At 39.0% G+C, this 13622-nt stretch overlaps 1 protein-coding gene across 7 annotated transcripts in view; it reads right to left on the bottom strand.

Annotated features, from left to right (window-relative positions):
* The window catches only part of SPAG9 (sperm associated antigen 9), a 146669-nt gene that overhangs the window by 84671 nt on the left and 48376 nt on the right, over positions 1 to 13622 (bottom strand). For all 7 annotated transcript variants that reach the window (XM_017972649.4, XM_008997359.5, XM_054256260.2 and 4 more), the window contains exons 3-4: positions 10084 to 10154; positions 72 to 166 (exon numbers count right to left, since the gene is read on the bottom strand). In XM_017972649.4, the coding sequence (XP_017828138.1) occupies positions 72 to 166; positions 10084 to 10154 (166 nt within the window). The remainder of the gene's footprint in view (positions 1 to 71; positions 167 to 10083; positions 10155 to 13622) is intronic.

Here is a 13622-nt window from a genome sequence, read left to right as displayed (position 1 = left end):
CAGAAAAAAGCAGAAACAAACATATTATTTATTTTACTTTTTCTCAAGGCAAAATACATAACAAAGCTTACCTAATTCTACTATGAGCTGTGGATTCTAGTTGATCACTCCCTGAGAGCTGATGAAGTTTTGTTCTTTCTAAGTGTTCCATGTAATTATGGATCATCTATTTTAAAGACAGAAAAAAATACACAACATTTAAGGCTAATATCTGGAATAAAATCACAGTGTTATAACAAGAAAAACATTTTTGTATAATTTTCTTATTTATCAGTTCCATGTAAGAGAATATTAAGAAATGAAAAAAATTTTAATGGAAAGTAACAGACAAGTGCTTCCATTTAAGGATACTGGTGTCCACAAAAGTAGCTAATATCTTGCTTAGCATTAATATCACAATATGTGATGCTATTAAATAAAATAATATTGACATAAAGAACACAAATTAGTAAACAGACACTGGGAAAGAAGTGATAAAAGAACATCAGTTAAAAATAATAGATGGCATTTGAGAAACCCAATCACTAAAATGAGACACAACAAAGAAATCAATGTGAAACTTCTAAAGAAACCATATCCTTATGTGCTGATCTTCTCCATTTTAAAAGGAACAGAATAAATATAACTTTCAATGTAATTAATTTAATACCAAGAAAAGTTTCTTCTTTCTGTAGATTTAGTTAAAAGAACGATAAAATACTTTCTCCTTTGACTATTACTGGTATCATTACTTAGTATAATCATCTATAATAACAGCAGCAAATGAACACAAATGAAAAAAATTAGATCACTTTTTGAGTCTTTGATAAGGAATCATATGATAGACAAGCTGAATATGAAAGTAAAAACTTCAAGAATATAAAGTACATAAACTGCCAAGAACTTCTAAGGTCCTATTTGATTCTTGATAATATATAGTTTCACTTTTAAAAAGCCTAAATTTGGAATTAAGACATAAAATCAAAAGGCCTTTGCTAGACATACTAACATGATATGAATAAGAAAAAAATGAATTTTAAAAAACAAGAAATAGTGTTAGTATTTAAAGGGTAAATACTAAGAGGCAAGCAAAGGCTGATGTCTTTCTTGGGAATATTACTGGAATTTTTTTTTTCTTTTTTTAATGTACTTTCTCACCATTCCTAAGGAATATTACTTGAATTCTTAACGCTGTAGATAGAATAGTTTTGGAAGTCACTGAACTTTAGCTGTATTAAGATGAATTGCAATCGCTTTATAACTTAAATTATGCACTGTATCAGATCTCATAAACTACCATGAGAACAGTAAAAGAAAAAAGCACTGTAGCATATTAAATAATAAAATAAATTTTTTTTAATTTTAAATTCACTTTACAAAGAATGCTTTTGTTGTAGAAATTTTATTTGGCATGTACAAAAATTAAGAAATATAAGTTAATTTAAAGATGTCATTTATCATGAAATAAACAAAAAGCTGAACTCTGATGAATGAAATAAAACAAATTCACCATACTATTCCCCAATGAATACTAGTCCAAACAACAAATGTTATCCACAAAGAGTAAAAACAGAATCATATGGCTTTAGTATCGTATCTTAAAATTTTTAATTGACATACTTTTTGTTTTAAATTTATAGATTTTACCACCATTTACAAAACAGTTTTACAGAAATACACCTTTCATCTGTTAGTAAGTCAGAAATAATGAGCTTTCTTGTGTCAGAAAGAATTTTCAGGAAAAAAAAAAATCAAACTGAAACTAATATAACAAAGTGACTGTCAGGCCTAATCAAGCTCAATTTAAATTTTCAAAAGGTTTTAGAAGGCCTAAATTAAGGCTTTGCAGTGGCTCATGCCTGTAATCCCAGCACTCTGGGAGGTAGGAGGATTGTTTGAGGCCAGGAATTTGAGTTCAGTCTCAGCAACACAGCACTTGTATGTAGAAAGCACTGTGCCTTCTAGAGTCTAGCACTGACTCTAGAAAAAAAATATAACAACTAGCAGGCACTTGTCTGTAGTCCCTATTGCTTGGGAGGCAGAAATGAGAGAACTGCTTGGACCCACGAGCTCAAGACTGCAGTGAGCTAATGATCATGGCACTGCACTCCATCCTGGACAACAGAATGAGACCCCTAAAAAAAAAACTTTAAAAATAAAAGAGGCCAGGTACAATAGCTAATGCTTGTAATCCTAGCACTTTGGGAAGCTGAGGTGGGAGGGCTGCTTGAGCCCAGGAGTTTGAGACCAAACTGAGCAACACAGAGAGACCCTATCTCTATAAAAAAATTTTTTTTAATTAGCTGGGTATTTTGGGATGTGCCTGTAGTACTAGCTACTTGGGAAGCTGAGGCAGAAGGATCATTTGAGCCAGGGAGGTCAAAGCTGCAGTGAGCCGTGATCATACCACTGCACTCCAGCCTGAGTGACTGGGTGACGGAGTGAGGACCTGTCTCAAAAAAAAAAAACAAAAAAAAACCAAGCCTAAGGTGAATTCTTTTTGTTTTGTTTTGTTTTTCTTCTTCTTTTGAGACAATGTCTCCCTCTGTTGCCCAGGTTGGAGTGCAGTGGTGCGATCTCAGCTCATTGCAACCTCCGCCTCCCATGTTCAAGTGATTCTCCTGCCTCAGCCTCTCAAGCAGCAAGGTACTACAGATGCCCTCTCGAGCAGCAAGGTACTACACCATGCCTGGCTAATTTTTGTATTTTTAGTAGAGACAGGGATTTGCCATGTTGGCCAGGCTGGTTTCAAATTCCTGATCTCAAGTAATCCACCTGCCTCAGTCTCCCAAAGTGTTGGGATTACAGGTGTGAGCCAGAGTCCAGCCGTGAATTCTTATATACACAGAATAGTAAAGTAATTGTATGTATGGGATTGATTTGTTCAAATGAAGGACCTAATTTTCTTTAAACATTCAGATGAAGAAAACAAACCTATCTCAGACTGCTTTTATAGTAATCTATGAACTCAGTATAGAAAAAGAATGACAATCAAAATGAAAACATAGTTGTCCCCCAAATAGCCATTCTATAGACTGATTCTCTATTATCTTAAATGCTTAATTAAAAAAAAAATCAAAATTTAAAAAAAGGTTAAACTCTAATAAACTTTCTTTTAATGAAATCAATGATTCCAACTCAACCAAACTAGCACTTAAAAGGAAAGAACTGACAACCAAAAATGACTGAGGGAAGAAAAAAAAGAGAGAACAATACAAACAAAATGGCAGCTATCATTTACTGAGCATTAATTATGTCAGTCAGTACATGTACAGCCATTTTTCCTCCATTTAATCCTCACCATATCGTGATTTCATAGGTAAACTCTAACTATCCAAGTTGACTGTCTGTTTAATGCCTAACTGTTTCAAATTGCCACAAGCTTTGGGGCCAGAACTCTGGCCTGCCTGACTCAGTCATCTGAGCTATTAAGAATTATAGGACTTGGGCCTTATCGGCCTTTGTACTTAATTCTCTGAGCAGGCAATGAACCCATTGTCCTTTCTTCCTCATACCCACAAGAAAACCCCATACGCTAAAGCATTTCCTGACTTCTGGAATAAAATGATATGCACTGTAGTCTATAAAGACACAAAAAAGTAGAAAAAAAATTATATATAAAAATTTAAATTTTGTAAAGACCTCACAGTATCACTCAGGTTAAAAAAAAAAAGTGAGTGGGAGTGAGCACCAGTGTTGTTAGAAAAGAGAAGTGAGAAAGTAAAACAGAACGTGTTTCAAATAATCTATTCCTGGGTCCACCAAGTCTATTCCTTCTGGTCTCAGAACTGCAATTCTCAGTTTACTCAGGTATGCATATTAATTCACACATTCAAGAGTCAATTTAGCAATAAACAACTGAAGTTATTAAGAAGAATACCAAGCACGTTATCTGGAAAATTCTGGTTTCAGATAAATCCCAAATCCCCTCCCTTGAGATACCTTCACAACAGGTTCATTGTCAGTCAGCATTAACTAAATCGAAAAGCAAGGCCTTGGTGAAATTTTGAAGACAACTGGCCTGGATTCCTTCCATTATTTTGACATTCAGTCTTTCCTTATGCAGTCCCCAGATCACAACCTATATCATAAACCCGCTAATCTTTTTTTTTTTTCTCAGACGAAATTTCACTCTTGGTACCCAGGCCGGAGTGCAATGGTGCAATCTCTGCTCACTGCAACCTCCTCCTCCCAGGTTCAAACAATTCTTCGGCCTCAGCCTCCCAAGTAGCTGGGATTACAGGCATGTGCCACCATGCCCAGCTAATTTTTTACTTTTTTAGTAGAGATGGGGTTTCACCATGTTGGTTAGGCTCTCAAACTTCTGACCTCAAGTGATCCACCCGCCTTCAGCCTCCCAAAGTTCTGGAATTACAGGCAGGCCCAGCCAAAGCCACTAATCTTAAAGTTGCTGAGATGTCATAAAGCAAACAGGCACAGACAAATGTCAGGCTGAGGCTGGGCATGGTGGTTCATGCCTGTAATCCCAGCGCTTTGGGAGGCTGAACCAGGTGGATCACTTGAGGTCAGGAGTTTGAGACCAACCTGCCAAAAGTGGTGAACCCCCAACACTACTAAAACTATGAACAAAATTACTCAGGCATGGTGGCAAGGGCCTGTAATCCCAGCTACTCAGGAGGCTGAGACAGGAGAATTGCTCGAACACGGGAGGCAGAGGTTGCAGTGAGCTGAGATTGCACCACTGCACTCCAGCCTGGGTGACAGAGTAAGACTTCATCTCAAAGCAAAAAAAAGGAAGAAAAATGTCAGGCTTGGCATGGTGGCTGATGCCTCTAATCCCAACACTTTGGGAGGTGAAGGCAGGAGGATCTCTTGAGCCCAGGAGTTTGAGATCAGCCTGAGCGAGATGGTAAGACCCCACCTCCAAAGAAAGAAAGAACAAGAGAAAGAGAGACATAAGAAAAAGAGAGCAAGAGAGAAAGAGGAAGGAAGGAAGGAAGGAAGGAAGGAAGGAAGGGAGGGAGGGAGGGAGGGAAAGAGGGGAAGGGGTAATGGGGGAGATGGGAAGGGGTGATGGGGAGAGGAAGAGGGGAGGGGATGGGGAGAGGGATGGGAGAGAGGGAAGGAGGAGGAGAGGGAAGGAGGAGGAGAGGGAAGGAGGAGGAGAGGGGAGGAGGAGGAGAAGGGGAGGGGGAGGGAAGAAGGGGAGGGGGGATGGTGATGGGGTGGGGAGGGGAGGGTGGATGGGGGAGGGGGCAGGGTGAGGGGGAGGATAAAGGAGTGGGGGTAGGGGATAGAAATGGGGAGGGGAGGGGGGAAGAAGGGGGAAGGAAGGATGGGGAGGGAGAGATGGGAAGGAGGAGGGGGAGGGGGGTGGGGGGAATGGGCAAGAGGGAAGGGGGAGGGGGAGAGGAAGGGGGAAGAAGGGATTGGGGAGGGAGGGGGTGGGGAAGGAGGTGGGAGAGATGAGGAGCAGGGAGAGGGAGATGGGAGGGGGAAGGAGGAAGGAGGGATGGGTGAGAGAGGGGGAGGGGGAAGGGGAAAGGAGGGATGGGGGAGGGAGAGGGGGAAGGAGGGGATGGGGGAGGGTGGGGGAGGGTAGAGGAGTGGGAGGAGGGGGGAGGGGAGGGGGATGAGGAGGGCAGGGCAGGGGAAGGGGAAGGAGAAGGAGAAAGGGAAGGGGAAGGGGGAAAGGAAAAGGAAAAGGAAAAGGAAAGGAAAGGAAAGGAGGAGGAGAATTTTTAAATTAAAAAAAAAAAAGAAAGATGGAAGGGAGGAAGGAAGGAGAAAGAAAAATGTCTAGTGTAACCTAAAGGTGTTAGTGCTATTAAGAGTTCAGGTAGGCTGGGTGCTGTGGCTCATGCATGTAATCTCAGCACTTCGGGAGGCCAGGATGGATCCCTTGAAGCAAGGAGTTTAAGACCAGCCTGGACAACATGGTGAAACTCAGTCTCTACCAAAAATACAAAAAGTAGCCAAGCATGGTATCATGAGCCTATATTCCCAACTATTCAGGAGGCTGAGGTGGGAGAATCACATTAACCCAGGAGGCAGAGGTTGCAGTAGGCGGAGATCATGCCACTGCATTCCAGCTTGGACAACAGAGGGAGACTCCATCTCAAAAAAAAAAAAAAGTTTAGGCAATGGAATCTGACAAACCTGGCTTCAAATGTAGTCACTAACTAGCATGGAATTTGGGCAAATCATTTTAGACTCTTTCTAAACCTCAATCTGTAAAATGGAATGGATGAGAATTTGGTCAGAGGATAAAATAAGAATGCATTCAAACACTCCCTGATGTGAGACCATCCCAAGATCCCAAAGGGATAAAGTTTTTCGTGATTAGCGTATACATGTGGGCACGAGTGCTTCAAAACTGTTTGTCCTTTATATTTCCTCCACTGCGCTCTTTAAGGCATGTCTTCTTTTAAGCAAATTCAGTAATGTTTACAAAAATTTGATTTAAGAATAGTTGACTATTTATTCTTAAATTTAAGAATAGTTATTCTCTTTTGATACGAAACAGATTTTTTTAAAAAGAATAGTTATTCTTAAATCAAATTTTAAAAAAGCCACTGTAGGCTTCCTTTAAGCAACAACGAATGTGTTTCATAAAAGTGTTAACTATTAAAAGATACTACTACCTTCTTTGGAAGTAATAGTGAAAAGGTTATGGTTAACCCCCTTCAGGCTTCCTTTCCCTGAATGTTTTCAGAGTTTATGTTTTAAGGACGCCTAGTTCTTTGGCTTTAGATAGCTATTTATAATTGCTAATTGAATGACATCTCTTGAACAGATGTATAAACAGAAAAAATTGTGGGCTAGATAGAGCAGAACAGACCCACATTTCAAAGCAGCCCTATCTATGTTACATAAACCTTCCTTCCTTGAGGCAAAACAAATAGGGAGCCTATCAGGTCAGAGGAGAAGCAGAGATAACTGAGGGAAGAGATGTATGAAGAGCTTTCGGGCTGCATGGGAAATCTGCCTTGGTTACTGGACAGACCTAGCTCTCTGACTTGGTAATTAAGATTTTTCCTGAGATCTTTTTTACTTCCTAGACTATCCTTCCCTCAAGGAATAGAAATAGCAAAAAAAAAAAAAAAAAAATTGTATTTTTTCATTTAAAATTAGCAATGTCAGGCTTTTTTATAGGCACAGATCTTCATCTTTACTAAATAAATATATTTAAAAATATGAAATTTCACTTTATAGTTATTTTTTAAGAATGTATTTATTTTAGGTCTGGCATGATGGCTCACACCTGTAATCCCGGCAATTTGGGAGGCCAAGGTGGGTGTATCACCTGAAGTCAGGAGTTCAAGACCAGCCTGACCAACATGGTGAAATCTCTTCTCTACGAAAAATGCAAAAATTAGTCGGGCATGGTGGTGCGCCCCTGTAATCCCAGCTACTCGGGAGGCTGAGGTGGGAGAATTGCTTGAACCTGAGAGGGAGAGGCAGAGGCAGAGTGAGCCAAGATCACTCCAGCCTGGGCGACAGAGCAAGACCCCACCATCTCAAAAATAATAATAACAATGTATATATTTTATACTTTAATACATCATAATTTAATAATCTTCCATTATTAACAAAGATTAGAGCTTCATTTAAGAAAGAAAAGCATTATTTATTATCTATGACTATCAATTACTTCCCCCAAATATATTTACAGCTGGGTACAGTGGCTTAACGCCTATAATCCCAACACTCTGGCAGGCCAAGGCAGGAGATCACTTAAGCCCAGGAGATCCAGACCAGCCTGGGCAACATAGTGAGCCATGTCTGCGCCACTGCACTTCAGCCTGGGGAACAGAGTGGGACCCTGTCTAATTAAATATATATATATGTATATAATATATATGACATACATTTATATATATTATATTCATGTTATAGATAACATATAACATATATGTATATGTTAAATATACATATATGTATGTATATTTAACAGCTTTAATAAGTACTACTTAGGTAAATAGTACATAGAGTGCATTTTTTAGGCATTGACATAAAACAGTATAAAAAGAATCAGTAATAGGCTTAACAACCTTAATATCCACCAAATGTCATTAAATCTTACTATCCACCAAAATTAAACCTTAATATCTAACAAATGTCATTAAAATGTAAGGGTATTTTGGTTTTCTTTCTTTTTTTTTTTTGGAGACAGGTTCTGTCACCCAGGCTGGGGTGCAGTGGCACAACATTGGCTCACTTCTGAGCCTACCTTCTGGGCTCAAGTGTTCCTCCCACCTCAGCTGGGACTACAGGTGCAGGCCACCACGCCTGGTCAATTTTTTTTTTTTTTGGTAGAGTCAGAATTTCACAATGTTGCCCACATTGGTCTCCAACTCCTGGTCTCGAGTGATCTGCTCACCTTGGCCTCCCAAAGTGCTGGGATTACAGGCATGAGCCACTGCTCCTGGCCAAAATGTAGGTATTTTTTTATACACTGATAAAGCTGCTGTGTAACCTGCTCTTGTCTTCCCTCAGCTCTATGGTTCCAGCCCTTCATGGACCATCCTTTGTGTCTACTACTAGATATCAATTCTGTGATACTTCATGCTTTGGGTATGGTTATTAAGCTAAAATTGTAATAATCAAATCTCACATGTCAAGGCTAACAGGCAAAATTTTACACCCTACCCCAAGAAAGTGCTAACCACATGATTCAAAGGCAAATGCAACTGAGTGTGGTGGGGTTTTCTATTCCTTAAAAGCAACAGCAGGTATTACAGAATTTTAGAAAATAAATCAATAAGCAACGTCCAGGCATGCTGGCTCACAACTGTAATGCCAGCACTTTGGGAGGCTAAGGCGAGCAGATCACCTGAGGTCAGGAGCTCAAGAGCAGCCTGGCCAACATGGAGAAACCCCATTTCTACTATACTAAAAATATAAGTTAGCTGGGTATGGTTGCACACACCTGTAATATCAGCTACTCGGGAAGCTGAGGGACAAAAATCACTTGAACCTGGGAGGTGGAGGTTGCAGTGAACCGAGATCACACCACTGCACTCCAGGTTGGGCAACAGAGCAAGAGACTGTCACACACACAAAGATACCCCCCAACACACACACACACACACACGCAACAATAGAATATAGTTACAATACGATAATGTAAATACAGTCTTTGCAGTATTAAAATGCTTACTGCACACAGAATACAGTCTCTGTGGATATCCTCCAAAACATGATTTTAAATTGTTGTTTTCTGATCATAGATTATAAAGATTTTTATACTCTGCTAAAAAAAACAACGTAGTTTCTACCAGGCACAGGATAAGCGATCACACAAATTAGAAGGAAAAAATAAACAGGGGCTAAGACTGGAACCATATGTATCATAGGAAAGATACGACTGGCAAGGGGAAAAAGAGGAATTTTTTTTTCATATAACAAATATTGCATAAAACTATGAAAAGTCTATTTATATGTGAACCCCAGATTGACCATGATACACAAAAAACAATGTTCACATTAACATAATAGAAACAAAAGCAACATGAGAGGCTGATAGAGAATCATAAAAAGGTTAAAAAACCACCATCAAGTGCATTTTCTAATTTGCTTTGAGAAGATTGTGTGCTGAAACTGTTAATTTAAAATACTAAAAACTCATGCAAAAAACCTACTTTTGAGTTATTTTGATTTAACACATTATTTGTGTTTATATTATTTGTTATGAGCTTCATGCAAATAAGTCCTTTACACTGGATAATAAATGTAGAGACCTTTTACCAGTAACTTACCAATCCATAATTTCCAAACTGGTAACAAAACAAATCAGTTCTCTTGTCTTAGCATCACAGAAACTTCATTATGTGCACATAGGGTTTTGCTTAGCCAGCCAAGAAGACAAGTACTAGAATTGTCTTAAATAATTAAATTATTCTGTGGCATACTAATTCACCACAAAAAAAGCTAATTCTAGATGAAAAACAAGAAAAGTTGATATTTGGTAACTAGGTAAATTCCACATTAAATTTAATGTTTGCTTGAAAAAAATCCCCAAGAATTATCCTTTCTTAAAAAAATCTGATTTTCAAAGAAAAATTAAGACATACTTTCTAAGGTTCATTTCTTTGTCGGAATAATAGCATGGTAATGAAAAACCTAGAAATAGAAACCCACCTCAGTGTGCCTTTGATGTAATGCATTATATTCCTTCTTCAGTTCTGCTTCTCTTTCTTCAAGTCTGCTAACTGAAATTAAGATAAATACATTTGATCAAAACAAAGTGAGAAATTTACTTGAAAAAGTACATGTTTAAAACTTAGAATGGGCTATCCACAATCTTTAGCAACTTTCAGATTCAGTGTTCCATATAAAATTCTTCACAAAGCAGTGACCTCATTTTATCACCCTTAATAATGAAAACTTTCAGAGGAGGGGACTATATCAAATTTGTTCTCTAATATTCCCATATATATCAGGTCATCCCCTAAACATTTTTTTTTAACGTAATACAGAATTAACTCTTTCAAAAACACAAATCACCTCATCGAAGTTTTAAGCTGGGATCAGGGCCCAAATCATTTATTTCTAACACTACTCAAGCCCTTTCTTTAGTAATGGCAGTTTGTGAAAGCTTATTGTTTATAAGTACTTTTTCTGCTTCAGGTTTTCTAAATTTCAGGGACTCATCTTCTTTTATTTAGCTCCCTCTGCTGATGGGTTTTGTGAGTGGCACTGACTTGGGGTAGTGCTCATAGAGTATAACTTCAGAATATTTTTTAAAAAGTTTTATTAATAGATCCTGAGATATAGAATGTCAGGACAGGATTCCACAGGAAAGAATAACTGATAGCAAAGAGGAATGATTCAGGGAGGAGGTAGAGTCCACACAGAACCACAAAGGCAGAAATTACGGTACTCAAGATGGATGGTAATGAGAGCACTCCTGACACCGTTACCACAGAGAAGGGAACACAAAACCATGCAAGTGGTGAGGCAGAGGGTGGTGGTGAGGCAAAGCGGAGACTAGCCAGCCTGGAGGAGCCCATAACTCGGCTAAGGAGCGGTAGGAGACGGTCTGGGGAGAAATAAAGCTGGTGCTAGCGGAGCATGTCAAGATACTCATTTATGTCTGTTGGAAAGCCTTAGCATAGCTGAAAATGTTCCCTGGGTTTGAGGGTCAGCTGGCTGCAAACAGGCAAGGCTGTGTATAATCTACAACTGCTGACTGTGGAGGACAGCTGTAGAAGGAAATAGTATGAACTAATAATCTGACAGTAGATATATGAATGTTTTATATGCCTCCGAGTATTAACACACCAGACACCAAACAAAACATACTTTGTGCTGCCCAGAAAATTAAATTTGGGTTTGTGTCCCATAATTCGTTTAAATATCTTGAAAATATGTGATTAGGAAAACTGCTCTCTTTGTTTTGATTTGTTTCTAATTCAAGCCTATGTGTCACTGGCTCATTACATTTGCACCAGAGAGTAAACACACTACAGTACCCATGGAGCACACTTAATCATGCCATCCAAGTGCGGAGTACATCTGCTGCTCATCTTATCCTGTGGCTGAAAGCAGTAATAAGCAAATTTATTATGCAGATGTGTTGTGATAAACTAATAGATGCTAAACTATAAATTAATCCTTTTTAAATAAAATTTAATTCTATAATTTTTATTTAAAAATAGGAAATCCAAGCAAATTATGGATATCTAATAATAATTTCAAAATAAACATTTTCTACTACTTGTGTCATTTAAACTGATCTAAAAGCTGAAAGAAATTCTGAGACTACTGGACAAACTGTATCTATTTTCAATTGTTCATCTTTGTGAATCATTCTTTTCTTGATAACATGCAACAAAAACAAAAACTGGATGCTGACGCTAAAATAAAATCCAACTATCATTCTTAACCCTCAAGTTGAAATTTGTGTTCAATAGTGGAGCCTTAATATTCTTGTCAGCTAATGATATACATTTATAAGTAAATTTATATATATCACCACCACTACTACTAATAGCAACCAACATTATAAAAAGCTTATTATGTACCATACAGTCCTAAGAACTGCATATAAACTACCTTATTTGAGCCTAACATTAACTTTATGATTAAAGTATTATTATTACACCCATGGTATAGATGAGGAAACTGAAGCAAATAGGAGCGAAGCAACTCTCCCAAAGTCACACAGACAATAAATGGCAAAGCAAGGATTCCTATCAGAGTCTGGCTCCAGAATCTGTGTTCTTAATTACCATGCTATAATGCTTCTCAACAAATACTCCTTTTAATCTGTTTTGTATATTGGAGTTTAAGATTTCACTCTGGGCAGAGGCGAATAGGCTTCAAACAAAAAACTCCTGTTCCTATGGAAATAACCCACTCACAGCTACTTTGACACAAAGCATCAAACTGCCAAGCAGCATGTGTACCCAAGTCAGGGAGCTGCACATTAAAACCAAAATGCACCACCACCACACTTCTGAATGGCCAAAATGAAAAACACAATACACCAAGTGCTAAACAACCCAACAACTGTCCATCAAGAGTAGAATGGATAAATATTCATGTACTGGAATACTGTACAATGTGAATAAACAAATTATTGCCACACACAACATCATAGACCAATAGCACAAATATGATGTTGAAGGAAAGAAGCAGAAACAAAATACAAAATTCAAGACATAATACAAAACTAATCTGAAATGTTAGAAGTCAGGATAGCAGTTACCCTGGGGAGGCTTTCTGTACAGCCCCAGCCCACCTAGACTCAAACACAATGCGCATCCATTCACGCAGGCACTTTCCTCTGCTTGCATACTCATTCTTCCTTATGTTATCCAACAATGGCTATGAGTTCAACATGTAGAATGGGATTCAAACAAACTACTGAGAACCATAACAAGCTTTGCTGCTCTGACTTTAGCATTCTCAGGGAGAGAGCAAAAATGTTACCAAATAGACTGGATAAAGAAAATGTGGTAGCTCACACCTGAAATCCCAGCACTTTGGGAGGCCCAGCCAAGAGGACTGCTTGAGTCCAGGAGGTTGCGGCTGCAGTGAGCTGTGATGATGACACTGCACTCCAGCCAGGGTGCCAGAGCAAGACCCTGTTTGAATTTTTTAAAAGGTGTGCAGGGGGAACCAGGTGTGGTGGCTCACACCTGTAATCCCAGCGCTTTGGGAGGCCCAGGCAGGCAGATCATGAGGTCAGAAGTTCAAGACCAGCCTGGCAAATATGGTGAAACCCCGTCTCTACTAAAAATACAGAAATTAGCCAGACATCGTGGTGGGTGCCTGTAGTCCTAGCAACTTATGAGGCTGAGGCAGGAGAATTGCTTGAACCCAGGAGGCAGATGTTGCAGTGAGCAGAGACAGTGTTACTGTACTCTAGCCTGGGTGACAGAGCAAGACTCCGTCTCAGAAGAAAAAAAAAAGGCCGTGTGTGGTGGCTCATGCCTATACTGGGAGGCCGAGGCAGGCAGATCACGAGGTCAGGAGTTTGAGACCAGCTTGACCAACATGATGAAACCCCGTCTCTACTAAAAATACAAAAATTAGCTGGGCATGGTAACATGCGCCTGTAATCCCAGCTATTTCGGAGGCTAAGGCAGGAGAATCACTTGAACCTGGGAGGCAAAGGTTTCAATGAGCTGAGATTGTACCATTGCACTCCAGCATGGGTGAAAGAGTGAGAG

The sequence above is a fragment of the Callithrix jacchus genome, chromosome 5, assembly GCF_049354715.1.
Source record: "Callithrix jacchus isolate 240 chromosome 5, calJac240_pri, whole genome shotgun sequence".
NCBI lineage: Eukaryota > Metazoa > Chordata > Mammalia > Primates > Cebidae > Callithrix > Callithrix jacchus.
Note: the sequence above shows the minus strand (reverse complement) of the source record. Positions and strands in the feature narration are given on the sequence as shown.